Below are 26,812 nucleotides of genomic sequence, written 5' to 3' on the forward strand. Positions count from 1 at the left end.
AAGAGGTGTCCACGCAGAGGTGTTCTATTCAAGGATAATGATCACATGAAAATAGAAGTTTACACAAATGTTGATTGGGCTGGGTGTGTTGATTGTGAGCTTGAGAGTTGTACTCGAAGTAGAGGAGAGGAGAAGAACACCACTGGTATGCTGTGAATGTCGAACTCAACTGCCCAGTCGACCATGTTATTATTTATATTTGAATGTAGTACAATGATACAAGTAATTACTGGAATGCCCCTGATTAGTGATGAGACACCCAATTAACTTAAAACATTAAACAGGCTTAGGCCCATTAACACAGGCCCAGTTACAGGATAACTTAAACTTAAGTATGGGCTAATAAGAACTCTTATCAGTCGAACACTCATACAAAGAGACTTCATTCTAACATTCTAACACTCCCCCTCAAGCTAAGCATGGATATTGTTAGAGTTAGCCGAATAAGGGTAGATTAGTCAACTCACCTTGGTTAAGTTATGAGCTTATATGGCAATCTTATTACAGGTTCTCTGTCCCATACTTAAGTAGGGGCAGTTTAGTCCTTGTACATTTAATTAGAGCCTAATCACTATTAAGAGGTCGACTGATAGGGTTTAGCTATCAGGTTTGACAGTTCTTTCATCTTCTTCTTCTTCTCTTCTTCTTCTTCTTCTCCTTCTCTTTCTTCTTCTCCTCACTGGTTCGGACTACTGTAGCAACAGTAGAAACATGGTATCAGAGCTGTATGGTGACCTTATAGAGGAGGTATATATGGAGCAACCACCTGGGTTTGTTGCTCAGGGGGAGGCTGGTAAGGTGTGCAGACTGAAAAAGGCAATTTATGGGTTGAAACAATCGCCTCGTGCTTGGTTTGGGAAGTTTAGTGAAGTGATGAAGAATTTTGGAATGAAACAATGCCAGGTTGATCACGTTCAACTATGACTCAGAAGCTGGAAAGATTTTATTAGTGGTCTATGTGGATGATATTGTCATAACTGGCAGTGACAAATTGGGGATCGACAAACTCAAGGTCTTTCTGCAAAATCATTTTCAAACAAAAGACCTTGGGACATTGAAGTATTTCTTGGGTATAGAAGTTGTTAGATCAAGACAAGGTGTAAACCTGTGCCAAAGAAAATATGTTCTCGATCTATTGGACGAAACAGGACTGTTAGGTGCAAAACCGGCTGAGACTCCTATGGAACCAAATGTTAAGTTGAGCAGTGATACAGGGGAAATATTTGATGATCCTAGAAGGTATAGACGACTAGTGGGGAAGCTGAACTATTTGACTATCACGAGACCAGACATCTCCTTTGCAGTTAGTGTGGTGAGCCAATTTATGCAAAACCCTCGTATATCTCACTGGGATGCAATTCTTAGAATTGTAAGATATTTGAAGGGAGCTCCGGGCCGTGGGCTATTGTATAAACCAAGAGGAAAACTTGAAGTAGTTGGGTACGCGAATGTAGACTGGGCGGGCTCTGTGTTTGATAGAAGATCTGCTACAGGTTATTGCACATTTCTTGGAGGAAATTTTGTGACGTGGAAGAGTAAAAAGTAGACGGTTGTGGCTAGAAGTAGTGTTGAAGCCGAGTACAGAGCCATGGCACACACTACATGTGAATTAGTGTGGTTGAGGAATCTCCTACAAGAAATCGGGTTCCACATGGATAAACTTATGAAGTTGTACTGTGACAATCAAGCTGCGCTCCATATCTCATCCAACCCTGTTTTTCATGAGAGAACAAAGCACATAGAGATTGATTGCCACTTTGTGAGGGAGAAAGTTCTTACTGGAGAGATAAGCACAAAACATGTAAGCTCAGGTGATCAGTGGGCAGATTTGTTTACAAAAGCCTTAAGCTCAGGGAGAGTGAACTATATATGTAACAAGCTGGGATTATATGACATATATTCTCCAGCTTGAGGGGGAGTGTTAGAGTTAGCCGAATAAGGGTAGATTAGTCAACTCACCTTGGTTAAGTTATGAGCTTATGTGACAGTCTTATTAGAGGTTCTCTGTCACATACTTAAGTAGGGGCAGTTTAGTCCTTGTACATTTAATTAGAGCCTAATCACTATTAAGAGGTCGACTGATAGGGTTTAGCTATCAGGTTCGACAGTTCTTTCATCTTCTTCTTCTTCTCTTCTTCTTCTTCTCCTTCTCTTTCTTCTTCTCCTCACTGGTTCGGACTACTGCAGCAATAGTAGAAACAGATATCAATCATGTTTAGCTTGCCAAGTATGTCCCTGAACTTTGTTGTTGCCAGCCCTTTAGTCAATACATCTGTAATTTGCATCTCAGATGGAGTATAAGGCACACAGAGTTCTCCCGAGACAATTCTCTCTCTAACAAAGTGTCGATCAATTTCAATATGTTTTGTCCTGTCATGTTGCACGGGATTGTTGGCAATGTTGATAGCAGCTTTATTATCACAATACAGCCTGAGAGGACCCTCAACCTTAATACCAAGCTCATTAAGAAGAGTTCTGAGCCATAAGAGTTCAGCAACCCCGTGTGCCATAACTCGGTATTCTGCTTCTACACTTGATCTAGCCACTACATTCCGCTTCTTACTGCGCCATGTGACCAGGTTTCCTCCCAAGAATGTACAGTAACCTGAGGTTGATTTTCTGTCTCCAATAGACCCAGCCCAATCTGCATCAGTGTAGGCTTCAATTTCAAGTCTGTTGTTTTTCTTGAATAGAATTCCTTTCCCTAGGCAAGTCTTTAAGTACTTGAGAATTCTATCCACTGCTCTCATGTGAGGGATCTTTGGTGAGTGCATGAATTGACTGACAACATGCACTGCATAGGCAATGTCTGTCCAATTAAGGGATAAGTATATCAGCTTTCCTACCAATTTTTGGTACCTCTCTTTATCACAATATTCCTCACCCATTGATTCTTGTAAGTATCTCTTTCTCTTGCCTACTGGAACCTTCAGGAGCATCTGTTGTATCAGGAGAAGTAATTGGCACAGTGGGAGCTTCACTAGGTTGACTCGGAATGTCACAGCTAGAAGTAGTGGAAGGTGATGAAAGGGAACAAAAAAGAAGGGAAAATGAGAATCCTCTTCCAACCAACTAGTCTCCCCCTGAAGAGGATTCTGAGAAGACTGGAAATAGGGTTGAGATTCAAAAAAGACTACATCTCTGGTGACATACTTTTTTTGGAGACAGGATCATAACACTTGTACCCCTTTTGTGTAGGAGAGTACCCCAAAAATATTCCCTTTGTAGCCTTGGGGTCCAGCTTGGTTTTCTTTGGATCCTTCACATGTATGAAGCATGTACAGCCAAAAACCCATGGGGAAAGAGGAAATTCTGGAAGAGTGGGACACAAAACAGAGAAATGAGTCTTCATACCCAATACCTTAGATGGCATCCGATTTATTAGGTATGATGCAGTGAGTATAGCTTGAGACCAATATTGCTTGGGCACTTTGTGCTGGAATAGTAGGGCTTGAGCTATCTCCAATAGGTGCCTGTTCTTGCGCTCAGCAACCCCATTTTGCTGAGGGGTGTTAGCACAGGATGATTGGTGTAACATGCCTGCATCTTCCATGAATGAGTTCAGGGATCTTTCAAAGTATTCAGCCGCATTGTCTGACCGAAATTGCTTAATCTTCTTATCAAATTGTGTTTCAATCATCTTGCAAAAAGCCATAGTTATACGTGGTACTTCATCTCGTCCTTTTAACAGATAAATCCATGTGCATCGAGAATAATGGTCAATAAAACTGATAAAGTAACGGAAGCCATCAATGGAAACAATGGGTGAAGGTCCCCAAACATCAGAATGAACCAAATCAAAAGGAGCTCGAATTTCATTACTAGAAGTTGGATACACTGTTCTACATTGTTTTGACATTTGATACACATCACAAATTAAACTCTGACTTGGAATTCCCTTAAACAATTCGGGAAACAACATTGCTAAAGAAGAGAAAGACACATAACCTAGCCCATCATGCCACAGGTGCAGCCTAGCTATTGATTAGTAGTAGCAGAAGCTTGTAGGGCTGGGCCAATGTCTACATCAAAATAGTAGAGGCCCCCATACTCATGACCACTCCCAATCGTTCTCCTCGTCAATCTGTCCTGGAAGACACAATGAGTAGGAAAAAAAGTTATACTGCAGTTCAAATTATTTGTAAGCTTTGAAACAGACAAAAGATTTGAGGTAAGACTAGGAACATGTAGGACTGATTTAAGAGAGAGGTCCTTGCTTAGGTCAACCACCCCCTTTCCAGAGATGGTGGAGAGAGACCCATCAGCCACTCTCATCTTATCCTGGCCAGACAACAAATGATATGAAGAGAATAAGGAGGACATATGTGTCATATGGTCAGTTGCTCCAGAATCAATCACCCAAGAGGTGGAATCAATGGAACTAGTTGCACTAAAGGCAGAGACTGTACCTGATCTGGCAAGAGAGGTGGAAGCTAAAGAATTGTTCTTCAGACGGGCTAATGCCCGGCTAAGAATCTCTACCTCACTAACCGTGAAGCCCAAAGTACTTCGAAGATGCAGTTGTGGAGAAGCTCTCCCCCTTTCGGCTAGGGCTAGGACTGCTGAAATCAGTCCTCAACTAGGTCTGTCTTATACAGACCTCTCTTAGTAGCCAAATAGCTACTATTTGCTGAAAAAGGAACCTAGTAGGACATCCACTTCTGGGCCTTACCTCCCTTGAGCCCTACAACCAAGGGAAACCCTAGGTTCGAATCTGCTTTGTTCTCTTACAACCCTAGTTTTTTTTAGCAACCCAGAAAAGAAGAAAGAAGATGGAAAGAACAGCAAGAGAAGAGAGAGTAGAAGCTAGTGCGCCGGCTGAAACCAAAGAGAAGCTAGTGCTCTGATTCCATGTGAGCTTGAGAGCTGTACTCGAAGTAGAGGAGAGGAGAAGGACACCACTGGTATGCTGTGAATGTCGAACTCAACTGCCCAGTTGACCATGTTATTATTTATATTTGAATGTAGTACAATGATACAAGTAATTATTGGAATGCCTCTGATTAGTGATGGGACACCCAGTTAACTTAAAACATTAAACAGGCTTAGGCCCATTAACACAGACCCAGTTACGGGATAACTTAAACTTAAGTATGGGCTAATAAGAACTCTTATCAGCCGAACACTCATACAAAGAAACTTCATTCTAACATTCTAACATTGATGATAGAAGATCTACCTCTAGATAAATGGATATTGTGCTTTTGTAGGAGGTAATCTTGTCTCTTGGAGGAGTAAGAAACAAAATATTGTTTCTCATTCCAGTGCTGAAGCTGAATATAGGTCCATGGCAAATGGTGTGGCTGAAATTCTATGGTTGAAATCACTATTTAAGGAGTTGGGTAATGCTTATGAGAAGCCCTTAATGTTGTACTGTGATAATCAGGCTGCTATTAATACAGCCCATAATCCGGTACAACATGACAGAACTAAGCATATTGAAGTGGACCGGCATTTTATTAGAGAAAGGGTTGCATCTCAAAAAGTGTGTCTTCCATATATCATCTCCGACATGCAGCTTGCAGATCTTCTCACCAAGGCTGTTTCAAGGAAGAAGTTAGAGGTAGACCTATGCAAGTTGGGAATGACAAATATCTATTCCCAACTTGAGGGGGAGTGTAGAGAACACTGATGTGGTCCCTACTGTGTTCATATGACTGTAGTTAGCAATTAGTTTTGTTAGTTATTTCAGTTAGTTGGTAGTTTATTTCAGCTTATTGTTATTAGTTTTCTTTTATTTTTTTGCCACATAAGCAGTAAGGGTAATTCAGCCCTTTTACTCTCATTCGAATATTAATATAAATTATAAGAGTGGGGTGGCTGTAGTAAGTCTCTCTCTCTCTCTCTCTCTCTCTCTCTCTCTCTCTTTTCTGAATTCTCACCTTCGAGATCTTCTTCTCCTCTTCTCTTCTTCTCTTATCTTATCCTCTTCTTTTCAATCTTTGTTTGCTATTTTCTCATTAAACCTAGGACAGATTGTAGTCCTATTCAACTACTACAATGAAGAACCACTCCTATATAGGATGTCTGTAAGGAGGTTATCAAGGAATACCAGTGGTTTAGTGAGGAGTTTCTAGGAAGGGGCAAGCCACAAAGCTCTGGAAGGAGTTTAAGGTGAAGGATTCTAATGAATTGAAAACCTATATAAGGTTTAAGAAAACTGAAAGGAAGGTGAGAAAAAGGAAGATAAGTGAGGCCGAGAGGTTAAAATTAGATGTGGAGGGAGATAGAGAGTTCAGTGAGAGGAAGGGTAGAAGAAGAGGGAGCAAGTAAGAAGGTTGTTAGTGTAGGGGATATAAAATTTGAAGTTTAGCAATGAAGTTGATCAGCTGGAATGTTCAAGGGTTAGGGAATGCGAGGAAGAGAGCATTAATTAAGGATGCTCTTAAGAAGGAGAAACTGGATGTTGTTTTGCTTCAAGGATCTAAATGGTCAATCTTTATGATAGATGGGCTAGAAGTATTTGAAGGTCTAGGGATAATAAGCTAGGCAATGTCCCTGTCTTAGGGATCCTCCGGAGGATTAGTGGTGCTTTGGAAGAAGGATGTAATGTAAAGAGTGGAGGAATTGGTGGGAAAATTCACAATGTCTCTCAAGTTGATAGACCCTCCTTATTTTGGGCTTTGTTGTAACCTATTGTGTCCTGGGCTACATATCTTAGGGATAAGTGGACTGTAATCCACCTCAGAAATCTGAAATTGCAGCCCCCTCCAAGTCTACTAGTACCCCCCCCCATAAACCAACCATGAATTTGGCATCAATCCATGGGCAGGATTCAGTCCACCCCTAGAAATCTTAGCTCCACCCTAGGGGTGGACTGAACTATAAAAACCCCATCTTATTTCCCCTATATCAAATATTTAATGATTTATTAAATGAATTTTCTTTGCTAATAAAAAAAGGAGGGAAAAAGGTATAGAGAGAGATCTTGTACAGAAGAAAGTAAAGAGGTTGAAGTTCGGCATGATAAGTGGAACAGGAGAATGATCTTGGCGGCTGACAAGGGGGTTAAGAACTAGAACAAAATCTTGGATGCAGTTGCACAGAAGGTGGGAATCAAAGTAGATGCAACTCTGCTACCTTTTGCAGAGAGAAAAACAGTTCTTGATGTTGGAGATGTGGAATTGAGCTTCAACACAGTTATTGTGGATTGAGGTCTGGTGCAATGAGGTTGAACTTGGAGAAGGAAGTGTCCTAATAAAGCTACTAGGACTTCCATTCAACCTATGGAGTGAACCTGTCCTTGGAAATACTGTACAAACGTTGGGAGGTGTTCTTTTGGGGATAAACCAATGAAACTTGCGTGCAGTTGAGCTTCGAGTTGCAGGAATCAAGCCAGAGAATATGCCTCATTCATTTGAAATCTGCACAGAAGGTGTGTGGTATTGGGTATGGCTGGTTTCAAGAGTTGAAGCATCACTATGGGGAAGAAGAACTGAGGCTGAGGACAATGTTGATTGGACAGGATGGAGAACATGTGGCTGTAGGGGAATGGGGGAGCAGAATAGCATGCAAGAGAGGTTAAAGTAAGAAGTGGAAATGTCATTTGGGGAAAACCAAACGACAAGTAATCTAATTAGGGTAATTAATTCAGAATGTTTTGAATTAAAAAGCAAGAAAGAGGGTGGGGTTGATTCTTTAGGCCAAGTCACATTGTTCGAACCGGTTGGGAACAGGGGTGGTCTAGCAATAGGTCGAAGTAAGAAAAAACCTGACCTACGTGATAACTTAAGTGATCATGTGGATCAGGACAAGAACAAGGGGATTATAGATAAGAAATTTCGTCCATCATCAGGGGATTATAGATCGGGACAAGTCAAGAAAGACACATTGGATTGCCTGGGAGTCAAGTTTATCGTGTCTAGGGCCCAACCTATGGACAAAACAAGCATACTGGAACACACAAAGAGGGATAGAAAAGGAGGATCCTAAAGGGAACATGATAGAGAAGGGAGAATGCCCAGCAAGGACAGATGTAGGCACGCGATTGATCAAGAAGCATGAAGTGAGAACAACATCACCCCAGTAGGTTTTAGGAACAAACATCTGAAGTAATAATGCACAAGCTATCTCATTAATGTGTCGATTCTTTTATTTAGCTACACCATTTTGCTATGGAGTGTGGGAATAGGATGACTGATGTATAATACTGTATGTGTCAAAATATGCTTGAAAGGAACTATGAAAGTACTCTTTTGCGTTATTAGAATGAAACACTTTAATACAAACCAAGGTTTAAAATGTCAACGTTAATGGAAATGTTGGCCATCCAAATATAAGAAACATGTCAGAAATGTCGGAAATATTGTATGGAAATATTATAAAAATTATAGACATGGTGGAAACATTGTAAAATATGCAAAATATAGAACGATATTTTATGAAATGATAAAAGAAGTATAGGCACTGAGGCACACCTTTTAAAATTATTGTCTTGTTCCAAATCATTAAACATGTTTTGAAGTTGCCCTGTAAACCTTAAGATTCAAAGCTTCATGATAGAATGAGTTGAAGAAAAATTTCAACTCAGAAAATGTAAATGGTTGTAATAGATCAACAAAATAATCTATTAATCTATTACACAAACAAAAAACTAATATTTAATGTTGTAACATGTGGCAGCATAGTAAGGGCATTTTTGGTTTTTTTCCTATGTTATTTGTTATAAGTTGTCGCCCTAAGTATAAATATTAACTTAGGCACCGCTAGCCTTACACAGAATAGAACTCTCTTCCTTCTCCTTTTTTCCTCTCTTTTATTACTGTCGAACTACATGGTATCAAAGCTGTAAACAACCCTATTCAGTTCTAGGTTAAAGTAGAGAAGAAGAAGAGGAAGAAGAAGAAGAGAAGAAGAGAAGAAGAGGAAGAAGAGGAAGAAGGGTTCGGCCAGTAGAGGAAAAAAATCAGTCCTCTCTAGTCGACCCACTTGTATTTATCTCAAATAAACTTAGTTACAAGAAAGACAATATTGTCCCTTATAAGTGATGGAACACACAACTTAAACTTGAATAAAACAGACCTTTCATTCTCAAATATATAAACCTAAATGACCAAAATACCCCTTGTTCTGTGAACTCTAACACTCCCCCTCAAGCTGGAGAGTATATGTCATATAGTCCCAGCTTGTCACAAATATAGTATATTCTACCCCGAGACAATCCCTTTGTAAAGAGATCTGCCCACTAATTTCCTGAGCTCACATGAGATGTGGTTATCACTCCACTGATCACTTTCTCTCTTACAAAGTGACAATTGGCCTCAATATGCTTGGTTCTCTCATGGAATACTGGATTAGAAGAGATGTGAACAGCTGCTTGATTATCACAGTATAGTCTCATGGGTTTGTCAACTGAGAACCCCATCTCTTGTAACAAGTTCTTCAACCATACTAGTTCACATGTGATATGAACCATAGCCCTGTACTCAGCTTCTGCAATACTTCTTGCCACAACTGTTTGTTTCTTTCTCTTCCAAGTTACAAGATTGCCACCAAGGAAGGTACAATACCCTATAGTTGATCTCCTGCCTAATACAGAACCAACCCTATCAACATTTGTATACCTTACTATTTCAAGAGTCCCTCCACTTTTGTATAGCAAACCACGACCTGGAGCACCTTTCAGGTACCTAACAATCTTTAGAACTGCTTCCCAATGAGGAATTCGAGGATGTTGCATAAACTAACTCACCATACTCACAGAAAATGATATATCTGGTCGGGTAATAGTCAAATAATTCAACTTTCCCACCAACCTCTTGTATCTTCTAGGATCATCAAACTCCTCACCTGCATCAACACTCAACTTGACACTCAGTTCCATAGGAGTCTTTACTGGTTTAGCACCTAACAACCCCGTTTCTTCAAGCAGATCAAGAACATATTTTCTTTGACATAAGTTAATTCCATGTCTTGACCTTGCAACTTCAATTCCCAGGAAGTACTTCAGCTTACCCAAATCCTTCATATTGAAGTGGTCTTGTAGAAATTTCTTCAACCTATCAATCCCATTACTGTCACTCCCAGTTATGACAATATCATCCACATACACCACTAGCAAGATTTTCCCATCTTTTGAGTCATGACTGAACACAGAATGGTCTACTTGACACCGTTTCATCCCAAAGTTTTTCACTACATCACAAAACCTGCCAAACCATGCGCGTGGAGATTGTTTCAGTCCATAAATTGCCTTTTTGAGTCTACAAACCTTACCATCCTCCCCCTGAGCAACAAACGTTGGTGGTTGCTCCATATATACCACCTCAATGAGATCACCATGCAGGAAGGCATTTTTTATGTCAACTTGCAATAGAGGCCATTCATACATAGCAGCTAATGATATCAACACCCAAACTGAACTAATTTTAGCCACAGGAGAAAATGTCTCCATATAGTCCACACCATACAACTAAGAATAGCCCTTGGCCACTAATCTGGCCTTCAATCGTTTCACACTGCCATCTGGAAGATACTTCACTATGTAAACCCACTTACACCCAACAACATGCTTACCAGGAGGAAGAGTAGCGAGTTCCCACGTGTGATTGTGTTGTAGAGCAGATAGTTCCTCTTCCATTGCTTGCCACCACCCCGGGGAGGTAAGGGCTTCCTGGACAGTCTTGGGAATGGAAACAAATGATAGTAATGATGTAAAGTTGTGATGGGAAGCAGAAAGGTAAGCAGTTGAAACATATTGTGAAATAGGATGAGAAGTACAAGTACATTTACCTTTCCGTAGGGCAATAGGAAGATCAAGGTCCGAGGGAGAAGATGCAACCATAGGATCTGTCGATGAGGGCTGAATTTGAGGAGGGGCCGGTGCTCTTCTGTGAGTATACACTTGTCTGATTTGTGGCCTCTCAGTAGGAACTAGAACGGGAGGGGAATCCGCAACTAGAATAGGAACCACGGGAAGGGGATCCTCTACAGGAATAGGAAATGGAACTATGGGGGAAGGAGAAGGAACCACAGTGTCCGAGAAAAAAGGAACCGATTCAAAGAAGGTGACATCAGAGCACACAAATGACTTATAGGGTTATAGCACTTATACCCTTTCTGAGTCCTGGAGTATCCAAGGAAGATGCACTTAGTAGCTCGTGCATCTAACTTGTCTAAACCAGGCCCCAAATTTTGAACAAAACAAACACACCCAAAGACTCTCAGAGTGAGAGGAAGCGGAGACAAAGTGGTAAACAACACTGAGAAGGGGGATTGACTTCCAAGGATGGACATGGGCATCCAGTTGATGAGAAAACAGGATGTGAGGATAGCATCACTCCAAAAACGCTTTGGGACATTCATATTAAGCATTATAGACCGAGCAGTTTCAAGGAGATGTCGATTTTTCCGTTCAACTACACTGTTTTGTTGTGGAGTGTAGGAACAAGAAGTTTGATGAATTATCCCATGGTGCTCTAAGAATTGCTGAAATGGTGTTGAGGTGTACTCTTTTGCATTATCGGAGCATTGTGATCTTTCATATTGCTGAAATGAGAAAACAGCTCTAAGTATTGGATACGTATTTCAGTATAAAATTTTTGAAAAATAGAGAACAATTCACTATGATCTTTCATAAGAAAAATCCATATTATCCTTGAAAAGTCATCAACAAAAATTACAAAATACTTATAACGATTGTATGACATTACTTTAATTGGACCCTAAACATCAGAATGAACTAAAGAAAAATGATTCAAGACACGACTATCAACTCTCGGGCTAAAAGAGACTCTATGATATTTCCCAAGCTGACACGACTCACAATCCAACGACGAAAGATGATTTAAGGAAGGAACCAACAACTTCAGGGCCTTGAGAGAAGGATGACCAATTCTATAGTGTCATTGAAGAGGAGTAAGAGACGACTGAAATGCTACTGGAGGGCCACCACCTTCAAAGGAATACAATCCACTTGCCTCATGCCCTCCACCAATCTTCATCCCCGTCTTGAGATCCTAAACACACAAGAAGAGGGATAAAAGGTTATGGAACAATTAAGTGACTTGGTTAATCTACTAACAGACATAAGGTTAAAAGGAAACTTTGGAACATATAAAACAAATGATAAAGATAAGGAGGAAAGATCAACATCACCAACACCACAAATGGGAGATGTAGAACCATTAGCAAGAGTAACTGTTTGAGATGTGGAGGACCGAGAAAGTGAAGAAAATACATTTGGAGTCCCAGACATATGGTCCGAGGCTCCAAAATCAATGATACAGTGTGAAGGATTGGAAGCCAAGCAAGCCATACCTGAATGGGCAAGGGTAGCTGTGTTCTGCTAAGAAGATGTCTGAAGGAACTACTCATATACTGCATGGGGTACACTCACCATCTCCTTCCCAGAAGCACTAGTAGATGTAGAGGGGATCGGGTCAGTTTGCTGATTTTCACTAGCTATACCACTGCCTCTAATCACAGCATGGTTAGCCTAAGTGCTGGGTGGACCATGTAAATCATAGCAGAAATTAACCATGTGCCCCTCTAATCCATAGTATGCACACTTCCTAGGGGCATTACTTCTTCCTTTACCACGACCTCCCTTGAGTCCTGACCTCCACTCCGGCCACCAGCACGATTAAAAATGGGACCACCACGATTACCTAGAAGTCCACGGCCACCACCTCTATTTCCACGACCTCCCCCTCAGTCACCACTAAACCAGATTTGTCTGAGAGAGAAGAATGCTCTATAGACTCAATAGATATCCTCCTAAGACAGGCAAACACTTGTTCAAGTGAGGGAAGAGCAGACCCCCCCCCCCCCAGTATTTGTGCTTGGACAGGTTCATTTTCAGCCTTCAAACCCACCAAAAACCTCATAAAATCAAGTTGCTCACGCTGTTGTTGCTGAACCTGAACATCCGGTGTCAGAGCACAAAATCAAACTTGCATAGTATTTCTCCAAGCTTTGACTGCCTTGCTTCAAATTAAAGTACTCTTGGTACAACTGATACACTCTAGTTGTATTGTCTTGCCCGGAATACACTTTCTTAGCATGATCCCATATTTCTTTAGCTGTATCTACGAACATAAAGTTCACACTGATTTTCGGTTCCATGCTATTCCACAACCATGTCATAATTTGAGCATCCTCCTGCTCCCAATCACTAAACCCTAGAAAATCAAAGGAAGGTTTTTCCTCTCTCACATGATTTACCTTCTTCTTGGCCTTTAAGAACACCTCCACCGACTTGGCACATGGCACATAGTTCTCACCATTCGGCTTAATAGATGTCATTTGAACATTTAGGTAATCTGGAAAAATCATAACTCCAGTTTTGTTGTCACTACCATCTCCATATGACATCATTTTCAACCAAATCTGCTCACCTCACAAGGAAGTATGAACACCACCACAGAAATCAGTGTGAATACCACCACATGACACAAGGTTTTTACTTTCAACCACACTCTACTCAGCACAGTACAAACACCACCACACCACTGCTGTCGTGAACTTCAGCAACTGAAAACCCTACTTTCAGTGCACATACCCGGGTATAAAGAGAGGAAAACGATACTGATATGCATACTAATCACTTCACACCACCACAGATAAATATTCTAGACCAAAACATAGCATTTGCAGTCCACTACTTGGGCGAAAAAAAACTGTTCATACCTGTCCACAAACAGCCCTCTTCGTATCACAGAATAGAGGGCATCTAGTACACCACTTCAATGACCACCACCACAGCAACTGGAGGCATACTTACCTCCAAAACCAGAAAACGACCACTCCTTTTTGGCCTCTTCTCAAGCTTCCAATCAGGCTAGAAAAAAATCGAAGAAATCTGATATGGCTAGCGGTGAACCCAGGAAGAAGAAAGGGCAATGAGGAAAGAAGAAAAGAAAGAAAAGGAAACTGGGTTTTATTGCTTTGATACCATGTAAACAACCCTATTCAGTTCTAGGTTAAAATAGAGAAGAAGAAGAGGAAGATGAAGAAGAGAAGAAGAGAAGAAGAGGAAGAAAAGGAAGAAGGGTTCGGCCAGTAGAGGAAAAAAATCAGTCCTCTCTAGTCGACCCACTTGTATTTATCTCAAATAAACTTAGTTACAAGAAGACAATATTGTCCCTTATAAGTGAGAGGACACACAACTTAAACTTGAATAAAACAGACATTTCACTCTCAAATAGATAAAAGTAAATGACCAAAATACCCCTGTTCTGTGAACTCAAGAGCACTGATCTGGGTGCAACCTTCTCAAATTGTGCTCTTCATCTGAAAATAGAAGAAAAACAGCCTTTTGAGAAGAAAGGACTGTTAAGAAAGATGCAAAAATCAAAAGAATGTAGCAGAAATCAGAGTTCAAGAGGGGAGAAGATGAAGAAGAAAGTGGCGACAACTTGGGTTCAGAGAGAGAGATTTTCGAACATAATCTCTTCTCTTACACCCTTAATTCTATTTTATTAAGTTAAACTTTGGTAATTTACAGAGAAGCCCTTAGTTTGGTAGAAAATTAAAAAGACATAACATAAGAAAGAATAGGCCCAGATTAAGGCCCATTACAGCAAAGAACATAAAAGATAAAAAGGATAAACAGCCTATGGGCCATTCGGCCCATCTTCTCTACACTTCCCCTCAAGCTGAGCATAGATGTCAATCATACCAAGCTTGCCAGTATCATGCTGAAGTTTAGCCTTGGGAATGCCCTTGGTGAGGAAATCTGCTAATTGTCCTTCAGAGGTGATGAAAGGTAGACACACTTCACCAGAAGCCACTCCTTCTCGAATGAAGTGTCTGTCAACTTCAATATGATTAGTTCTGTCATGTTGCACTGGGTTGTGAGCAATGTTGATGGCGGCTTGATTATCACAGTATAACATCATTGGCTTATCATGCTCAATACCCAGTTCCTCCATCAATGATTTAAGCCACAATAGTTCAGAAACTCCATGTGCCATGGCTCTGTATTCTGCTTTGGCTGAAGATCGAGCAACAAATGATTGTTTCTTGCTTCTCCAAGAGACAATATTACCTGCCACCAAGCTACAGTACCCAGAGGTAGATGTTCTATCATCAATGTTTCCAGCCCAGTCAGCATCTGTGTAGGCTTCAAGTTTCATATGGCCATGCTTGGCAAATAGAATTCCCTTTCCAGGGGAGCCCTTCAAATAAACACAGAATCCGCTCTGCTGCCATATGAGTATCCCTGGGAGCATGCATGAACTGACTGATGTACCTGACAGCGTATGCAATGTCTGGCCGAGTCATGCACAGATAAAGAAGTTTTCCAAGTAGTCTCTGGAAGACTCCCTTGTCTTCTAACAATATTCCATCTGAAGCAGAGAGATTATGGCTCATATCAATAGGAGTAGCAATTGGTCTAGCACCCATCTTCCCTGTTTCAGAGAGCAAATCAAGAACATACTTCCTCTAAGAGATAAGAATCCCATCCTTGGATCTAGCAACTTCTATGCCAAGAAAGTATCTCAATTCCCCTAGATCTTTGATCTCAAACTCTGTATGAAGGAAAGATTTGAGATCATTAATTCCTGAGACATCATTACCAGTTACAACAATATCATCAACATACACAATCAGGTAAACAACCAAGAATCCTATCCTCTTCACAAAGAGTGTATGATCAGACTGTGTCTGTACATAGCCAAAGATAACAAGGGCAGCCCTAAACCTTTCAAACCTTGCTCTAGGGGACTATTTGAGTCCATAAAGAGATCTCTTCAGCCTGCAGACCTTTCCTTTCATATTTGTTTCATACATCCCTAGAGGAAGAGACATATAAACCTCCTCATGTAATTCTCCATTCAGAAATGCATTCTTTACATCCAGTTGATAAAGTGGTCAGTCTGGGTGTGCAGCCAAAGATAGAAGAACTCTCATAGAAGTCATCATGGCAACAGGGGCAAAGGTCTCCAGATAATCAATCCCATATGTATGTGTATATCCTTTTGCAACCATCCTAGCCTTGTACCTTTCAATGGTGCCATCAGCATGATATTTGATAGTAAAGACCAACTTACAGCCTACTGGATCCTTCCCTTCAGGCAAATCAACCACTTCCCAAGTGTCATTCTTGTGTAGGGCATCAATTTCTGTTCTCATAGCATCCTTCCATTCTGGAATATTAAGAGCTTTTGACACAGACCTGGGAATTGGGTTAGAAGCAATAGAAAAAAGGTAGGAAAAATATGAAGGAGAGAGCAAACTATAAGAAAGGTGTTTAGAAATGCAATGTGCAGTACACTTCCTTTTTCCTTTCCTAATAGCAATGGGGATATCAAGGTTTGGGAAGGATGGCTCCAAGGGGCTGTAACAGTACCTGTTGTCTCATCTGTAAGTGGAAGTGCATGAGGCTCATGTGTTGTAGGGGAAACAACCTACTCATTTCTGGTTATTTTCCTTTGATACATCCTGGGATTAAAAAGAGGGCGAGGAGGTAAAGGGGGAGGAATAGGACCACTGGAATGAGAGTAAAGTGACTGATCCTTCCTTGATTCATTTGAAGGAGGAAGAGACTCAGCAAAAGACTCAACTGGGACAGGAAGAGGAAGAGCAAATACCTATGAAAAATTGTCCCCCTTTGGACAATGTCTCTCCAGAGAGGAACGATAAAAGGAAGAAAGCTCATCAAAGGTGACATCCATTGAGACATATCGAGTGCCAGTCTTCGGATCAAAACAACAGTAACCCTTCTGTGTGGGGGAATAACCAAGGAAGATACACTTGTGGGCTTTTGGTTCAAATTTATGTCTTTGGACACTTGGGATATGTACATAACAGGTGCAGCCAAAGACACGAAGATGAATAGGAAAAAGATCCTTGTCCCGATGAAGGAGACCGAAGGGAGACTTAAACCCTAAAACCCTAGATGGCATACGGTTTATAAGGTAGGTAGCAGTGAGAACAGCATCACCCTAAAATTTTGTAGGGACATGTGAGGCAAATAGAATACTTCTTGCAACTTCAACAATATGTCTATTTTTTCTTTCAACAACTCCATTCTGTTTTGGGGTCCTAACATAGGAGCTTTGATGAATAACCCCTAAGTCAGTGAGATAGTAGGTCAAGTTTTTCTCAAAATATTCTTTTGCATTGTCGGATCTGAAAATTTTAATCCTGGTATCAAACTAGGTTAGGACAAATTCATGGAATTGCCTCACAAGTTTGGGAACTTCATCACGGGACTTCATCAAAAATATCCAAGTGAACCGAGAAAAGTCATCAATGAACAAGATAAAATATTTGTAGTCACCCGTAGAGGGTAAGTGGTTAGGCCCCCACACATCAGAGTGCACAATATTAAAAGGAGAAGATCTCTTATTACTCAAAGGATAATTGTTTCTACAATGTTTTGACAGTTCACAAGACTCACAATGAAGACTGGACAAACTAATTCCCTTAAACAGTTCTGGGAATAAATGACTTAATGCAAAAAATGAAAGATGACCCAAACGAAAATGACATAACATGACTCGACTGATGGACTCTGTAGATGTAGACCCAAAAGCAGCTTTTCCAGGTTGTTCATGGCACTGTCCAGGAGTATCTAGCAGGTATATTCCATTCGCCTCACGGCTACTCCCAATTACCTTTTGAGACTCTAGATCCTGAAAAACACAGTAGAAAGGGAAGAAGGTTACACAACAGTTTAATGACTTAGTTAGGCTACTTACAGATAACAAGTTTGTATTTAGTCTAGGTACATAAAGAGCAGAAGGAAGAACCAAGGAGTCTGTAGCCTTGATGGTTCCCTTGCCGGAGATAGGGGCAAGAGAGCCATCGGCTAGGGTGATTTTGTTACGTCTAGGAAGTAAATCATATGAAACAAACAAAGTAGAAAGGCTGGTCATATGATCAGAAGCACCAGAATCAATAATCCAAGGGATCCTACGATTACCTGAAATGGTTGCATGATTGGCAGAAGCCCGTATACCTGAATGAGCAAATGCAGAAGAGGTTGAATTTTCTGAAGGGTTGGAAGAAGAGGTTGCACCCTCTAGATGACTGATCATCCTCCCAAACTTCTCATATTCTGCCTTCATATCTGCTAATTGCACACTAGCCGTCATCTCTTCAGTTTGGTATCTGTCACTATCTGTAGCAAGAGCAACATTAGCACTCCTTGCCCTTTTATTATCATGCTTCTTCTGAAACCGAAGTGGTAGGAGCTCAAAATGCAATTTCCAGCACTTCTCTTTAGTGTGTTTTGGCTTTTTACAGTACTCACAGACAATCTATTTCTTCCCTGAGCTACTTGGAGTCCCGGCAACCCCCTTGGGTTTCACTCACATATTAGCAAAGTGATCATTTAGACCAGCCCCTTGAACCTGGACAAGTCTCCTGCTTTCTTCACTACTTACCAAGGCATATGCCTAAGACAGTGAGACACTATCCTTAGATAAAATATTTTGTTTTGTAATATCATACTCTGGATTTAGTCCTGGCAAGAACTCAAACACCCTGTTTCTCTCAACCAGTTTTTTGTTGGTCTCAGCATCATTAGTGGTGTCCCAGGTTACAACTTCTATCAAATCTATTTCTTGCCATAAAGACTTCAGTGTTGAGAAGTATATAGCTAATGGTTTCTCCCCCTGTCTTAAATTCTTCACATCACTTCTCAACTTGTAAGCTCTGGTCACATTTAATTTTTGGGAATAGGTTTCAGCAATACTATCCCAAATTTTCTTTGCTGAATTCATCAACAAATAGTGCTGACTAATCTGTGGTTGCATTGAGTTCACAAGCCACCCAATAACAATATGATTTTCTTGCATCCACTTTCCATATGATGGATCATCTTCCGAATGAGCCTTTTTGCTCCCGGAGATAAAACCCCACTTGCCTCTACTACAAATATGAATTTTTACTGATTGTGACCAAGCCAGATAATTAGTTTCATCCAGCTTGACTGTGGTCACAGCCAGTATAGAGTCTACAGAGGCTCCCGGAACCTGTCTGGATTCAGCAACATGCTTGTTTTCAATGTCTGAGGAGTTCATCTTCTTAAACACCTAAAAAATGATTTCAAACAACTTCGAAAAACACCAAATGAAGACAGAACAAAACTGTGTTGTGAGCCAACCTCTATTCAGTCGTACCAATAATCTGCGTCACACCCGGAAGCTGGGAGAAACGGAGAAAATTCAGCCGCTCCTTGTAGACTTCATAGAACACCAATCCACTTGATTCGATCTTCAAGAAGGAGAATGAGAAAGCCTTCAGTCACTGAGCGCCCAGGTCAAACTCCCTGTGGGGCCCACAATCAGATTTCTCTAGAAAATTAGGGTTTCGAGCAACACACTTGAATCTGTCAAGGGGGCGACAAAGTCAGTCCTCTTCTCTCTAGAAACCACTAACAACTGGGCTGAAAATGGTGTCTTTGACTATTCATACGATTCAGTTCTCCATACACTGTGTATGGGAAAAAAAGTGAAAAAAGGGGAAAAATGAGCCTGCTCTGATACCAAGAAGAAAAACCTTTTGAGAAGAAAGGACTGTTTAGAAAGATGCAAAAATCAAAAGAATGTAGCAGAAATCAGAGTTCAAGAGGGGAGAAGATGAAGAAGAAGGTGGCGGCAACTTGGGTTCAGAGAGAGAGATTTTCGAACATAATCTCTTCTCTTACACCCTTAATTCTATTTTATTAAGTTGAACTTTGGTAATTTACAGAGAAGCCCTTAGTTGGGCAGAAAATTAAAAAGACATAACATAAGAAAGAATAGGCCCAGATTAAGGCCCATTACAACAAAGAACATAAAAGATAAAAAGGATAAACAGCCTATGGGCCATTCGACCCATCTTCTCTACAAAAATCTTTTTCAATTGGAAGAGGAGGTGAAGACCCCATTGTGTTCTTCGTTTGGGAGCAACCTTCAGTCTTTGTTTTTTTCTCTCTTCTCTCTTGGTTGCTGTACCAAGAAGTTTGTGGTGGCAACCAAATGCAGTAAAGGCTTTTTCTAGATTTGTGGTGGCAGCCGAATGCAGTAAGGAGTTTTCCTCGGTTTGTGGTGGCAGCCAAATGCAGTAAGGAGTTTTCTCCTAAGTTTTTTCTATGGACTGTAGGTCGTGGAAGGCAGGTATGTACTGTTACATTCATATCTAAGTGTTTGACCACTATGAATGTCACAATTTTGAGGTTGTAGGGGCTGGTTGTCTCCTCTTATAAGCTGAAGTGTTTCGGCTAAGGTTTATTGACCTACAGTCCGGATAAACCTATATTTGAAACCTTCTTAAACTATAGAAGTACAAACCTTCTATCTCAGTCTATTTTTTGAAAAATCAGCAGTAAAGTTTTTTGAGAAAAATGGCTACTGAGGATTCAGCAACCTCTGGTATTACTTCCCATCAAGGAAACCTAAATGGAGGAATGGACAGCATGAATTTCTCTATGTCTATTACCCCCTTTGATGGCCTAAATTATCTGGAATGGTCCAAAGGCATCAAACTGTATATCACAGGTAGGGGGAAGGCTGGTTACATAAGTGGAAAAATAAAAGAACCAAAGTCTGGTACTGCTGAACATGATCGATGGGATCAAGAAAACAGCATGGTTATGTCATGGTTGTTAGGTTCCATGCTGTTCATGTAAAGAAAATTTTCATATGAGCTGGCACAGCTTGTGAAATTTGGGAACAAGCCAAGGCAACCTATTCTGAACAGAGGCACTTTGCCAAGATTTATCAGCTTCAAGCAGAATCATCTACTTGTAAGCAAGGGGACCGTAGCCTATCTACATATTGTTCAACCCTTACATCTGTCTGGAAGGAGCTGGACTATTATCAGACTATTGAGTGGAAGAATGATGAGGATGCACAAGCATACAAAAAACTTGTCTCCCAACAGCGAGTACTTGCTTTCTTGCATGGGTTGAATCCTACTTATGAACCTCTTCAGGTGCAGATTTTAGAAAGCAGGGAACTTCCTTCAGTTCAGGAAGTATATGCCCTAGTCCAATTTGAAGAGAGAAAAAAGAATCTAATGAATGTTTCTGAGGGGGAGCAACCTATTGCCTTGGCTGCAAGAGGGGGTAACATTGGAATGAAAAAGGGAGAATCAAGGAAAAGTGAGGACAAGAACAAATTGTGGTGCACGCGCTGCCAAAAGCCTAGACACACCCGAGAAACTTGTTGGGAGTTAGTGGGGAAGCCCAAGTGAGCAACCAAGAATCAAGACACTTCAAAGAAGCCTTCTCAGAAGAAATTTACTTCTGCAAATCTGGCTACATAAGATTACCAACCAGATAATTTGGCTACTGGATTTTCCCAAGAGCATCCTAGTGGTTCTGATCCCAAGGAAGACATCATTAACTCCTTCAAAGATTATTTGGATTTGTATGGTAGGATTCTCGGGCAGATGGATAGGTAGGTTCCTACCCCTTCTACTTCATTTGCTTCTACATCAGGTAAAGGTGCTTATGCATTTCATGCGTGTACCTCTGCTCCTGAGTCATCTTGGATCATTGACTCAGGGGCATCATACCATATGACTAGTAAGTCAAATTTATTTCAGACCTACACTCTTCTCTCTAGAACAGATAAAGTTAGACTTGCTGATGGGTCTCTATCCACTATTGCTAGTCCTGATGGCCTTGTTTTGCCCATGCCCTTCATGTTCCCAAACTTCCTATTAATTTGTTATCAATAAGCAGTATTACTCAATCCTTGAACTGTTGTGTAACATTTTTTCCTCATTCTTGTGTTTTCTAGGATTTAACCTCAGGGAGGATGATTGGTAAAGGAGATATGGTTGATAGCCTCTACATCTTGGAGAATAAAGCTGGTCCTGCGGCATTGGCTTTTGTGAGTCTTATGAGTTAGTCTAAAAAAAAGTCAACTATGGTTGTAGCATAATCGCCTTGGTCATTTGTCCTTTGAGTCTTTGAAAGTCATGTTCCCTGAGTTGTTCAAGTTTGTGTCTATCACTAGTTTACATTGTCAAATGTGTCAATTGAGTAGGCATTATAGAACAACTTTTCCATCAAATAATAAAAGATCTACTTTGCCTTTCCATGTTGTCTTTTTTGATGTTTGGGGCCCTGTAAACATACCTACTGAGGGTGGGTACAAGTATTTTATCAGCTTTATTGATGATTATTCGAGATACACTTGGATATATTCTATGCATTCCAGAGAAGAAGTACCCAAGATTGTGCAAGATTTCCACTGCATGGTTTTTACTCAATTTCATGTTGAAGTCCAAATTTTCCAATCAGATAATGTGAAGGAATATTTCCATCATGACTTAGCTGAGTTTTTCTCCTCTCATGGATCTCTTCATAGAAGCTCATGTGCCAGAACACCACAACAGAATGGCGTTACCGAAAGGAAGAACCAACATCTTCTTGAAGTTGCCTGCAGTATGATTCTTCACATGCATGTTCCAAAACGTTTTTGGGTTGATGTTGTGATGGTCGCAGCTTATGTTATCAATCATATGCCATCACGCCTCTTGCAATACAAGGCCCCACATCAACTTATTTTCCCTCAATCCCCTTTATTCTCTATTCCCCTACGTGTGTTTGGTTGTAAGTGTTTTATTCATGATCTACCTCCAAACTAGGGTAAATTGGATCCTAAATATGTTCCATGTGTTTCCTTGGGTTATCCATTTTCCTAGAAGGGATACAAATGCTTCAATCCTGTCACACATTAGTACTTTGTATCGATGGATGTGTCCTTTTATGAATTTGAATCCTTCTTCCAAGCCTTTCCTCAAGGGGAGAACAGTGTGAAGGAGGAGAGGCAAGCTCCTCAAATTCCTCTTCCCTTTATTCCTGACTCCTCTCCATTTCGTATCTTCTTGAGGCACCGTAAGGGACAGCTGAATTCAAAGGCTGTGGAGCAGCTTGAGACTATACATCCAGCACCATCTAACTCCTTGAAGGAAAATCCAGGTACCCTTCTTCCCTTTGACATTACCGAACCTATTGTTGTTGATGATTCTATTAATGACCTTGATGTCCCAATTGCTCATAGGAAAAGAGTTAGATCATGTACTACTAAGCATCCTATTGCCCAATTCTTATTGTTATGTTTGTGCCTTGAATTCTTTGTGGTGACCCGCTTCAAGAATCCACTCTGAATTAATTTGAAAACCCGAAGGCAAATTTGGTGCGGGGGCGCAGCCTCCGCGGCGGTATGGACCCGACCCATATTCATCTTATAGGTCCGAACTGAATATGAAGAGTTATGTATTTTCGGGGGTTTTCTCTCTTGTACACAGTGTTTGAGTCTTGTGAGGGACGAGTGAGACATTGGGTGTATTTGGGGCTTAGGGTTTTATGTGAAAGCACAACTCTATATTTCTTCTCCATTACCAACTTCATAGTGGATTTCTGTTCCTCTTTCACCCGTGGGTGTAGGCCATAAGCCAAACCACGTAAATCTGTGTGTGTTCTCTGTGCTTGTTTCTCTTTATCTTTGTTTTACTTTCATTTTGAGTGGCATTCGAATCTGTTTTCTTGGGTTTTTATGCAACATTTGTCCTATGGAAAGATTGCACCCTCATTTCGTGCCTTTTTGACTGCCATTGATTGTGTCTCCATTCCCAAAAGTGTTGCAGAGGCCTTATCTATACCTGAAGTTGAGTTAGGCTTAACATGTTATCTCACCTATTGGAGATACTCTTGGGTCCATCCAAATGACTTCATTTTTTATCTTATCCTTTCTAGTTTGTCCACTCATTCACCTCAGCATATGCATTTCTGCCATACTCATTTTTTGGGCATGTTGTTTCTTGATTGCCAAACACTACTCCATACAAAAAATGATTGAAAAAACACAATGATAGATAATCGCGTTCATTAAAAAAAAAAAAAAAAACTCTACTCCATACAGCAGGAATCATTGGTGTACCCCTTCAGTTCAACTTAAGTGTTCCATATGCATGCTACCTTAACCAAAAAGTGCATAGTATTTGCTCCATCTGGAAACAATTGGCAGCACGATTCAAAAAAATGGAAGTTTGAAGAATTATCATACTGCCACATACATGCTCATAAAAAGGGCCTAAATATTCCATATACATATGGAATTGGAAGAATTGTCACCATAAACCTCAGAAAACTAGAGAAAGGCTTTTTTTTTTTTTTGCAGAGGAACATTTCATATAACCTCACAAAAAGGGCATGTTGATATTTTGTTTCACCAATGCTTAGGCAATGTATCAAAGAGAGAGAGAGAGAGATCCAGATTGCTGTTACATTTTAGCGTTGTTCAGGCATTGGGAATGGTGGAAAGATAGATTAGAATAACAGAAGAAAGAGTCGCACCTGCTCTTCAGACAAAACATTTTGACCAAACTTTTTCTCAGAGAGGTAAGTCATTTAACCCTTGGCTGCAATAAACTTGAGCTACAAATTAAAGTTCTGTTGCAGCACTGCTGGAGCATCAGCAGAACATTATAACGATGTCAACATGTTAATATCAAATTCCTTGCTAACATCGTTGTTCACGAAATCCACGGTGCAAAGTGCATAAAACTCGCATAACATTTCAATTACAGTTATCAAAATCTTCCAACTATACGATAAAATGGCAGAAGTAATCCAATTCTTACGCAATTTTACAGCCAAGTCCGTTTTCGATCACAACACCAACAAACTCGATAATTCTAAAGGCAACCAGAAGAATTAAAATAAAAAAAGAGATAGTGATATATTCAGAAAGTTTACAAAATATACAAAAAAACTCGCTACTGCTTCCGAATCGTCAAATCCATAAAAAAAAGAAAGATAAAAATAAAATGAAAAAGAAAAAACAAAGATGAATAAACACAGAAGATCAGGGATGGATCTAAACCAACCTTGAATTTAACAGGTAAATTGGCCTCTCTGTCATTGCAGTAGATCGTGCGATAACAGGGCGCCTGGGGCTGGACCCGACCAAGACGAACGGTTTGCAAAGAAGACCGACTCTCGCTCCCAAATGAGGTCCTGGAAATGGTTCTGGACCCAGCGATGCGTGATCTCGACGACCTAACTCTTTCCCATCCGCTCATTGTAGAATATAGCTCGATACACGTATCGAGATAAAAAGAAAAAGAAAAGAAAAACAAAGAATTCAGAAAACGAGAGAGAACGACGAGCAGGGGGATGAAAACCAGGATTGGATCGGTTAACGCATCAAAATTTTCTCGTCGTTCCCTCGTGCACTAACTCCTCTCTATGTACGGACTAGCGCCAACGATAACCAGTAATGGTGCATTCAACACACCCCCTAACTGCATTTTGATTTTGCCCCCTTTTATATCTTTTCTTTTTTTATTCTATTAATTCTATTCTAGTGCCAAGTTCAACATCTTTCATGCGCGTGCCGCTCACTCGCTTGTCCTTTTCCCCATCCTGTAGCGGGTAACTAACCAAAACAAACGAGGAAGCCGTTTTTTGCGATTCATGTCGTCGTCTTGTCCCCACACCATAACATGCGCGTAGGATTGTTGGCGGTTAAATTACCCGCCCAATAAAGCAACGCTAAAGATTGGGAGTTTGGGACCGGGACTCCGAATGACCAACTAACTGCACACGTTCGTTATAGGAAAAACGGACAAGTACGGATACACACGATGCAGAATTTTGAATTCCAACCCCCTACTATAAAATTCTGATCTAGGCTGATTGGTCATTCTCCCTAGTAAAAATCTATGATGCGAAAATACATGATATCGGGAAAAGACTTTGACCAATCAAAACCTCCGAGGAATTTAGATGAAAACCCACCTGATTGGGTACTGTTGAGTGTTCATCGTCGAAACAAATTGGGATGCCGGCTGTCACAGATTTGGGAATCTTGTTATCTATCGTCCATCGGATCGATCATCTTCAACCGTCTGATCTTTATCAATGTTTTCTCGACCTTTTCGCAGGGTGCAGCGTGTCCAATAGGACGTAACGATTATTAACCATACAAGTGGCGCAAATTTGCAACAGGGGGGACCAGGATGAGCGTATTTCTTGTCGAGTGATGATCGGAACGGAAGGAAACGCTCGTAGTCGTACGGAAAAGCTATTGCTAGCGTTGATGGCGCGCTTCATGCTCTTTTACGTTGATGGCACGCTTTCTCCTGACGCTCCTATTCGGGCGAAACGTCCAGTAAGTTTACCGGATCCTTCCGGCCTGCCTTTAATGCAGAAGGATCCGATGCGAATTTAATCTTATCCTCCAAAATATTATAAAAGTGCTCTATCAATTATTCTCATACCACTTATCTCTTTTCTGGTTTCTTATGAAAATTATTTATCTTTTTTCTTATTTTTTTATTTTTTTAATTCTAAAAACAAACAAAATAACTCAAATGATCAATCAACTCTAAGAGTTTTAACACTCCTCATTAAAACACCATTAACTATTTCTCTCTTTCTCTCTCTTCTTTTCCATTGTTTTGTTAATAATCTTTCCTCATTATTATGTCATTAACTCTCTCCTTCAATAGCACTACTTTTTTTCTCATCTTTATATATATATTTCAATTTAACTATATACTAGGACCTGTGAGATGCACAAGCTTTATTTATTCTCAAAATCAAAGATGGATATTGTTGCCAATCAAAATGGGTCGAGGGCAAAACTATGAATTCGCTCCCAAGCCGAGGTGTCACTAAATGGGCCAAGGTTTGAGGTGGCTAAGGATTAATAGGTCGGTCCTGCAAGGGATGAAGGAAGACATTAGGGGCCTCAGGTTGGTGCCCAAGGCCGAGACTTTGACTCTCAAGTTAGTACTAGGAGGGGTGTAAGGTGGACGAGGCCTGAGGTGGGAACACTCAAGCGAGGTCACAAAGGAGAATAAGCACTCAAGTGTTTGTTCTTGAGTTCAAGTTTCAGTCCTTTACCTTGAGGGGGTC

The 26,812-nt window shown here is 40.6% G+C and overlaps 1 protein-coding gene across 5 annotated transcripts in view; it reads right to left on the reverse strand.

The window, feature by feature from the left end:
* The window catches only part of LOC104608019 (phospholipid-transporting ATPase 3-like), a 131,424-nt gene extending 105,360 nt beyond the window's left edge, over nucleotides 1-26,064 (reverse strand). For 2 of the 5 annotated variants that reach the window (XM_088904344.1, XM_010273858.3), the window contains exon 1: nucleotides 24,778-25,214. In XM_088904344.1, the coding sequence (XP_088760470.1) occupies nucleotides 24,778-24,812 (35 nt within the window). In that variant the 5' untranslated portion in view covers nucleotides 24,813-25,214. Of the gene's footprint in view, nucleotides 1-8,417; nucleotides 8,470-24,777; nucleotides 25,217-25,690 lie in introns of those variants that run through there. The other 3 variants (XM_088904343.1, XR_016085867.1, XM_088904345.1) reach the window with 3 other exon arrangements.
* Nucleotides 26,065-26,812: the final 748 nt, after the last annotated feature.

This window comes from Nelumbo nucifera, chromosome 4 (assembly GCF_055504915.1).
Source record: "Nelumbo nucifera cultivar China Antique chromosome 4, China Antique-T2T, whole genome shotgun sequence".
Taxonomy (NCBI): Eukaryota; Viridiplantae; Streptophyta; class Magnoliopsida; order Proteales; family Nelumbonaceae; genus Nelumbo; species Nelumbo nucifera.